Below are 9744 nucleotides of genomic sequence, written 5' to 3' on the forward strand. Positions count from 1 at the left end.
AATACTTGATCACTCGAGCGTCACTTCACCGCGTCATCAGCAACGCTCAAAGGATCTGCCCTTATGTTGTTGATGTTTGCTTATTTAAGAAATTCATAATAAATAATAATAAAGCAAGATATCCTGTTGAAATATGTGAGATGTGTGGTTTATATAAACTGGAAAGGTAAAGTATAAATTAAAATTATTGTGACTGATGTGAAGGGGGAGGAGAATTTATATGTGCGTCACGTTTTAGTGATAAAACTCTTCCGCATAGGATACACCTGTGTATCCTCGCTCATGACTCCTCGGGAAGCCTCCTTGTCACTCCTCGATTCCTCGCGGTGCAATTAGAGAATTGAGATGTCCTTCAAGATGGCTGAGCTCGATCGGTTTCCAGGTCATCGATGGAGGACGGAGGAGCGAGGAGACGAGGAGGGATATTGAGAAGCACCCAAAGTTTCAGTTATTGTTCAGGATAGTAAAAGCTAGAATAGGGAGGGATTAATGAATAGTGAGAGCATAGGTGAAAATGGTGAAATATTTATTGTTATTATTTTATTTTTCAGCAGGCTGCAGTCAAGTGCTCACGGAAGAGTTTTCAGTTGTTTCTTGAAAATTGTTAGGGATTCAGCTGTCCGGAACTGGTTGGGAAGATCATTCCACCAGCAAGGAACAGTGAACGAAAACGTTCTTGAGAGTGATTTTGTGACTCTCTGCGATGGAACAACGAGACGCCGCTCATGTACAGACCGAAGGCTCCTTGAGGGCATGTAGACTCATGAGAGAGTGGACAGTGGAGGTAGGAGGGTGCAGAGCCCGTGGCCGTCCTGTAGGCAAGCACCAATGTCTTGGACTTGATGAGAGCAGCAACCGGGAGCCAGTGCAGAGACATGAGCTCTCTTGGGTTCGTTGAAGACCAGTCGAGCCGCTACATACTTGATCATCTGTAAAGGGTTTGATTGCACATGTTGGAAGTCCAGCCTAGAAAAGACAAGGGCCTGGACAAGAAGCTGTGTTGCAGGCTCAGTTAGGAAGGGCCTGATCTTCCTTAGAGTTGTTGTACAGTGAAAACCTGCATGACCATGGTCTTTGAAAGTCAGCTTTCATCATGTTTAAATCCATAGTTGTGTATTCAAGCTTTGATTGTTCTCCCAAAATCAGTGCAGAAAATGCAAATCCTTAAGGAATCATATCACACTCAAAGTCATAACCAGCAGCACAGCAAATATAAAATAATATCTATGACTGCCATCCTCCAGTGACAGCTGCAGAAAGTAATCAAGCCATAGAGTGAAGTTAGAAACTACATAAGGGGTGAAAATGTCAGTGTTAACCACAGGCTCGTAGAAGACACACGGCTTGTCTCCCCCACCCACAGAGAGACAGCTGCTTGATGAGGAGGTCACTGGAACTCGGCTGCCCTTTATGCTCCGGCAAAAAGCTGGGCTGGTCATCTCAGAGATTAATACTGGGGAGAACTGCACACAGAGATCACTGACTGTCTGTTTGTTTCTCTCTCATGTTAACAACAGCACCATCACAACACACACACACACACAGATAGCATCCTAAGCTGGCCTCTTCATTATTGCTTGGGCTTAATCCTCTTTTGCAACAGAGGGACAGATGAATGAATCCCAGTTCTCTACAGCACTGACATCTCATCGACCCTCTCTTTAAATGTCACAAAATTTTAAATCGATCTGTGTTGGCTATTAAATCTCCCTGTGGTCCTTAATTTCAGAAAAACCTGCCGATTTTGGATCTTCTGCAAAAAGCACATTTTCGTAACTCAGTTTAGGACAAATCGCTGGCGGTGCTCTGTTCTCTGATAGTGCAGCTCACCAATAGCCCAAAACATCACAAGTTATATAAAGAGTCAGCCAGACTGAAGACCATGTTCATTGCCGGTTTACAATATTACACGGGAAACAAAAATGACGCTTATGCTCTAAAGTCTTATTCTGGAGGGGACAATAAGAGAAAACTTTTTGTAGAGGGACAGGGACGCAATATGCAGTCGAGTACCTGCTATGCACAAGTAAAAACAATATTCGAACTTCACAAACTGACTGTAGTAGACACCAATGGAAAAACTGAATGAATAAAGAAAATTATTTTAAAAAATTTAGGGCTGTGAAAAGTTAACATGTTAAGTTATTCATTGAATGTTTAAATAAATAATTTTTTAACATTTATCAAATTTAATATTAGAAATTCATTCATTATGCTTTCTAAATACAGGCTGGAATCAAATTGGCTGTGAATCTACCTAAACCGGTAAACAAATCTCTTCATAAGTTTGATGTCGGTAAGATTTTCAGCAAACGTCTGCAAAAATATTTGATCTCCAGTCTTCAGTGTCACATGATCCTTCAGAGATCATTCTCATATGCTGATTTGCTGCTCAAGAAACAGTTCTTATTATCAATGTTGAAAACTGTTGTGCTGCTTAACATTTTTGTGGAAATTATAAAAAAAATTCAGGACTTTTCGATTTATAGAGTACAAACAGCATGTATACAGTATTTGAAATCTAAATTGTTTGAAATAAATGTCTTTACTGTTACTTTTGATCAATTTAATGTGCCCAGGCTGAAAAAAGATATAAAATAAAATAAAATAAAAATCTTACTGACCCCAAATGTTAAAATAATCTGGTCATTAAGCTATGGGTGAGTGTAAAGGGCAACATTAGAATCACAACCGGTACAGAAGGTGAGCTTACTCTCCACCGTATGCCTCTGAACCAACAGGCTCTCAAAAGCACAGATGAAAGGGTCTAAATAAAGAGGTCATTCATTATTCAACCCTGCTCCAAAGCAGTGTGACCCGGAGTGCCAAAGTGTGGAAATCTCTACTCCAACTATACCACAAAACATGCATGTTTCTCGTAGGTTATTCATGAATAAACAATGAATAAAGAACCTGGCTAAGACTTCTCAACATGTACAATGCATTGATACTGTAATGGTCTTGCGGACGGACACTTTGTTTTACCTCACATATTCCATGTCAAAAGCATTACAAGATCAATGATATCATGCTCCAGATGTATCTTTCTTGCAGATCAGATGCACTGCCAGCCTTATCAATTCTGTCTTGATGGCCCATTATTTACTCAGCCTGAAGTCATCCTAGGAGTACATGACATTCTTCTTTCAGATGAATACAACTAAAATAAAACAAAAAAAAAAATAAAACTTAAAACTAACTTCAGGCAGACGGCCGTACGCATCGATTTGTGCCAAAAGAGTAACCCTTGAACTTGAAGCACAACGTAATGACGAAAGCGGTTGCCCAGTCCTGTGTGTTTGAAACGCAAGAGGCGTCATTTGCCTCTTTTGCCATTTGTCATTTGTTCAAGGGTTACCCCGGATTTCCACCAACTGCGGAACGGCTGTGGATTGGCTCCGCTGTGTGTCGGCTCCGTGCTCCGCTGTCCTTCAATACCCACCAGGTCCGGATTTGTTGCGGAACGGCTGCGGCCATGACTGACAGCTGAAGTCACGAGGACCCACGAGATCTCGCAAATCCACGTATGATCGCGCGATATAAGTGCTGTATTGCTGCGGAGCTCTCCGGCATCCGGCAAAAATAGAAGCTCTGCGTATCTGCTCCGGAGGGCTGCGGATCGCTGGAGTCGGAACGCAGCCGTTCGGCAGTCAGTGAAAATACACACATTGACTTTAATGGAAACCTATTGACTCCGCCGCCATTCCGAAGCGGATCCGCAGCCGTTCCGCAGTTGGTGGAAATTAGGGGTCACTCTTTTGGCGAAAGTCGATGCGTACGGCCATCTGCCGGAAGCTAGTTATTCTAGTCGATAAAGTTTTAAATATGGATATTTTTCTTACACAAACGCATCGCTTCACTTAAGAAGGCCTTTATTAACCCACGGAGAGCCATTTCGAGCACATTAATCACGAATAGATGTGCTTTAATGGACTTCCAAAGTCTTCCAGCCATTCACTGCCATTATCAACCTTTGAAGAGCCAGGAATTTTTCAAATATAACTCTGATTGTATTCGTCTGAAAGAAGAATGTCATATACACCTAGGATGGCTTCAGGGTGAGTAAATCATGGGCTAATTTTCATTTTTGGGTGAACGTTTTTGTCGATTGGATCAAAAGTAGATGACGCTAAAGACAGGTGTAAATGGGGTCTAAAACGTTTTGAGCTTGTCCACTTTCGACCACTTGGGTAGTCGAAAACACATTTGACCAGATTGTAGACTCAGTGTGTAGACGCTCATGTGGTCAAATGCGTTCAAACAGCAACAAAAGACCACCTACTCTCCGCCTACTGACTTAATGCGTAAACATTATGGGAAGTGCGCTAGCCAGACAGGATTTAAACTTTGTTGGCTGGAGACCCAAGTTTGGTTTGAAGACAAAAAACGTACCACGCACAATGTTCTCTAACCATTCCTGATGTCTGACACACTCACAGCGTTCGGCGTCATCTTGTGGCTATCAGAGCAGAAACGAAAGTTGCTGCTCTCCGTGTGTTTTTCCTTCGTCTCCGGTCGTGTTAATATGTAAATTGCGTGAGCTTATTTGTCCATTAGATCAAAAGTTCTAAAAAAACAAACATACATACATTTACCCGCCTATAGACCCTCCCCTCGAAGAAATCAGGACAGAAGTGGTTAAAAGTGGACAAAGGAGACGGATTAAAACACCAGGTGTAAACGGGTATCCGTCTCCCTCGTCTGCTTGTGAGCCGATCGACCAAAACGCATCTTAATACCACATATAAACAGGGCCGATAAGAGTGAGCACTCAGGGGGCCGGGTAGCAGTGTTTTAAGCTCTAGAGAAATACACAGAGATTGAGAGTGTTGAAAGGATTGTGTTTAATACCACTAATGCTTCAATTTCCACATCACCTTTTAGTGTTTTTATCGATCATATTGAGTCAAGAGAAAACTGAAAAAATAAAAACAAAATTATATAATTTACTCATATATTACTGCTGCAATTACTATTAACCTCTTATGTTAGTGGTTCCTGGTCCAGGACCAATATGAATTTAGGACCGAGGACAGTGCTGATTTTCTGTGGTGGAAACTGCACCAGCACTCTAAACGGATTTGGCTGACACATTTGGCTTTCACTCGGATGTACATCACAATATGGAAGAAAAGATCTGTCGCTACTTCCAGTTTAACACAACTTATTCCTGAAACCTCCTGAGGTTGCAATGGTTAATGTAAATTTTCATCAAAAAATTGCTTTCACTACAATGAATTTAATATAAATTTAACACATCAAAATGATAAACTGCGGGCAGTTGTGGCCTATTGGTTAGAGTCAGACTGGTAACCAGAAGGTTGCAGGTTTGAGTCTCAATACCGGCAAGAAATGACTGAGGTGCCCTTGAGCAAAGGCACCTAACCCCCAATTGCTCCCCACGCGCCACAGAAAGAATGGCTGCCCACTGCTCCGGGTGTGTGTCCACGGTTTGCAGTGTGTGTTTGTGTTCACTGCTCACTACTCCTAATGTGTGTTTTGCAGAAGACAAATTCTGAGTGTGGGTTACCATACTTGGTCTTCACATGTAACTTTCACTTTTTATTTTAAATTGTAACACTGCTACATGTTTTTTTAACAGTTGAATATGTTGGGGAAGGTCAAGACCCCTGATATGGGACACAAACATTTTGTTACTGACATTTGATGAATTTAAAACTCTTCAAACTTGTTGATCTTATGTTGGATAATACTTTAGGAAATTGAATAGTCCTCAAAAACATAGAATTTGTGCATCATGTTCAGTAATGGACACCAAAGCGTATCATATTCATAGAAAGTACCATGATATCTATACAAAAAGTCTAGATACTGATATCACCTGGCTGAAATATCAAGACACGTGGAGAAAAATCGCCCTTTAACAAAGAAAAGGGCCTGAGAGAAAATTTAAGTTATTAACCAGCCAATTTGATTCAGGGATAAAAATGGAACACGGCGACAGAGACAGAGAAAGAAAAGCAATTAAGATGACATGAATAAGAAGGAGTGAAGAGGAGTTCGAGAGAGAAGTAGAGAAAGAACGGGAGCGAGGGGGGGAGGGATGGAGCGGGGGATATACAGAGTGGAATGCCAGGGCTAATCCCCAGCTCCTGTGTGGTATTTTAACTGTTATTCTTTCCTCCTCGTTCCCCTGCCGCCATCACTCACTGCAGTGCAGCTAACAACCACACCATGTCTGGACAAACCTGAGGACAGGAGACGCAGTGGCCGACCCTGCTGGACACAGGGTCTTGGCGTCAGCAGGACGTCTGGCCTGACATTTGTCTCCTTACAATAAACAGGATATTTAAAATGTTTAGAAATCACAAAACACTAAGGAAAAGTCAAGTGACGACCCTTTGCTCTTAGACCAATAAAAATGCTAAATCCAAACTAAGTTAGTACATAAAAGTAGACAAGTAAAGCTTTAAAACATCCCACCTCACCTCAGTCCAAATATTTACTTTAAAGTAGGCATGAAACGAAGTTGCAGTCATCTTTTCTTCCCTATTGTGACGTACATCCAAGATAAACGCATTCTTGAAGAAATAAAAGAAAGTAGGGTGGGACTTGATTTTGTCCATCGGGATTTGATTTGGTTTGTTTGCTATTGCTGAGATGTGATGAGAGTTGCGACAGGTTGTCCCGCCCTCACGCCAGTAAACACGTCATCAAAGAAGAGATGTTGCAAGATTATGAGGAAACATGAATTCAATTATGTGTGCGGATAAATCATTTATAATAAATACTGAAATATTCCATTAAAATTGTTTTGATATCATGGTAACTAACATTTAAATACATGCCACAGACAAAAACGGCAATTCTTCCCAAGTCCCGACAAACACGGCACGGCGTGGCGTGGGAATACAAGGCAGGAAAACGATTGAATCAGCAGTGAGTGATCGATCGGTCGCGAGGACGCTGTCTCTTGCAGACAAACCGGTCACTATGGATACCGCCCAACAGTGCGCGAGTTGTGGTCTGACCTCTGCCTGCATGTGTCCCCTACAGCTGCAAAATGATACAACACAGCTGAAGCCCGTTGCTAAAAGAAGGCAACTGCGGTCGCGACAGGTGTGCTCATAGCACCCGGACAGAGACAAAATAAGTTTAACTGTCAACGAGCATTGTGCCTGTAGGAAAATCCATCTTAACATTGCCAGGTATGACCATCTTAGACCATCCTAGACCATCCTAAACCAGGCACCGTGCTTAAATGGGATTTTCCAGCAGATAGGCCTTTCCTACAGTCATTAACCAGCAAAGTGCAAAACCAAATAAGCGCCACACAATGGAAATGTCACTTTGGATTACATAAAATACTTCTGATCAAGTTACTAGAACCTGGGAATCGCTCTTGTGATTTGGGTCGCAAACGTATGGCTCAGTCCATTATACAGTTTAATTTTCAGTCAACAAAAGAAGCAAATCTCAGCGAGCTCTATTTGTCTGCTACGGCCACAATTGCAAGCTAAAAAAACAACAACAAAAAAAAAACAAAGAGGCACAACATTTGGCATGGATTACCAGCTGGCAAACAATAACTAGCATTCCACTGCCAACATAAATGTCAGGGGGTTATTTCTAGAACCCGACTATTCTTTAAAGATTTTAGGCTAGAAAGAAATGTTTATTTATATATAAAACACAGCGAATGTTTGTTTCTCAGTTTCTACTCGGATGTTTCCATGGCAGCTGAATCTCAGTCCTCGTGCGAGATTCCTGCGTTCACAGAATCAGCGTAGTTTGAGGGAAAATAACGGTCTTGGATAATTACGACGGAAGGATTGGGTTCCAGATGAAATATTTTAAAGGCATCCGAAATGTAATTGGCTACAGGTAAGTTTTAGAAACTTTTTGTGGCACAAACGCCGTTGCATAGTGACGTTTTGAAGGACTGTCCGCGAGCCTGGACGGCATCATGTTCACGCGCTCAATACTTTCCACGGACCGCTGGATTCCCCCAAACTTTGCCAAGGGCATGCGCTCTCACGACACAAGCAAATAAGGCATGACCAAACCTACCTGACACAAATGACAGCATGAGCAGGACTCTAAAATTCAGTCCCGGATGAATCGGGTTATTCCTGAGATAATGGGCAGTCATTGTCAGCGCCATATCGCCGCCCGCGCTCTCGCTTCTCTCGTTCTCCCCGAAACTCAGTCTGAAAGCTCCTCAGCAACAACTCCATAGGGAAAAGGCTGAGTCTGGACTGTACCACTCTGCCTCTCCGTTATGGGGGTGTGTGTCTCACCTGAAGCGCAGTCCATGCAAACCAGTATTTGCAAAACAAGATGTTGACTAAAGAAGCGGATGGTCAAATATAGCTGAAAGTAGAGTAGTTTTAGTAGATTGTTCATATTCTAAAACAGTAACTGTTTTGTTTACCGAGATTTGTTAACACACATTCTTGCACATTATGATTGCAGTGTAGCAAAGCACCGCATGCATGCATTTTCACGTTTTCACAGTTATAGCGCGACTTCAAAGAAATATTCAAACACGTTGATAGACTACTTGGCAATGCATGAAATGAAATGTCACCCTCTTTTGTAAATACATTGAATTAATCTTATTGAGAGTGAACAATGTAGCCATGTTTCTTTGTTTAACTTTTGCTTGACCTCGTAATTTTTCGAAACTCGATTGTTCGGCGGTGAAACAACAGACTTCTCTCTGGTGACCTTGTGGATTAATTTACAGGACTGAATTGTTTACCACAAGACTAGTGATGTACACTAACAAAGAAAAGGGGATCAATTTTGATTTCTTGACGAATTAAATTTTCCTCATATATTGCCAAAAGCCTTTGCTTGAATTCAGAATGGTGTACTAGCCTACTATAGGCTACTCTACATGAGTATTCTAGTATGCTATGCCGAATTCAGCCAGTGTCAAATAGACATAGCCTACGAAAAAAAAAAAAAAAACCCATAGCCTATATGAAAAAATCAAACCAGTCATAGGCCTTACAATTATCACAATGGCTGCATCTGAATAGGCTACTCGACTAGGAACATTTTGAATAAGTATTCACAACCGCTAAAAAAGTATGTTCAACATAGTATGAATGTGTAATCTGGACGTATACATGTTCTCTTATCACGTGACCTACAGCGTCAGTTGCGTCGCTTCACCGCCGTTCACAAATCTTCTCCCGTGCCCTCATGGGATAGTAAAGTGTCCATCGTATGCATTTCAGAATCTCGCTGGAAGTAGGTCATCCTTTTGCCTAGTGCTGTGATTTCGGAAATACATCTTTTGTCACATAGCCTACTCTTTTTCGCCAACTATATAGTAGGGAAGTATGTGATTTTGGATGCAGTCATAGAGCCATTTTAAAGTGTATTTTTGTTATAACGTATTTTTGTTATAACTGGCCGTGCTCCATCAAATTTGTAAAGTGTCTTTTCACTTTTCTGTTATAGCCTACAAATTGAAAGCAATTTGGACTAATTTAATTGTAATTAAAGTCTTGTGTATTGTGAGCATAAAACAGAACATTAAAAGACAAATTGGGTTTCTATTTAATACTTAATATTTATATTTAATACTTCGGTTAGGATCGTCATCAGATATTTTCCCACTTGTCCCGGCGCTAATTTTCTGTTAGCTTCAGGCTTAATCCCCGTACCCCCTGCTAATCCACTCAGACCCCCCGTCCCCCCAGTTTTCATCTCCAATCTGTGTTTTTCTTGCCTCAAAGCCACAAGAAAACCCCTCACCCCATTGCTACC

The 9744-nt window shown here is 41.5% G+C and overlaps 1 protein-coding gene across 2 annotated transcripts in view; it reads right to left on the reverse strand.

Moving 5' to 3' along the window:
• nectin3b (nectin cell adhesion molecule 3b) overlaps nucleotides 1-8202 on the reverse strand; it is a 59229-nt gene extending 51027 nt beyond the window's left edge. The window contains exon 1 of one of the 2 annotated variants that reach the window (XM_079898241.1): nucleotides 8032-8202. In XM_079898241.1, the coding sequence (XP_079754367.1) occupies nucleotides 8032-8125 (94 nt within the window). In that variant the 5' untranslated portion in view covers nucleotides 8126-8202. The remainder of the gene's footprint in view (nucleotides 1-8031) is intronic. The other variant, XM_079898240.1, reaches the window with a different exon arrangement.
• Nucleotides 8203-9744: the final 1542 nt, after the last annotated feature.

This window comes from Squalius cephalus (genome assembly GCF_949319135.1).
Source record: "Squalius cephalus genome assembly, chromosome: 17".
Taxonomy (NCBI): Eukaryota; Metazoa; Chordata; class Actinopteri; order Cypriniformes; family Leuciscidae; genus Squalius; species Squalius cephalus.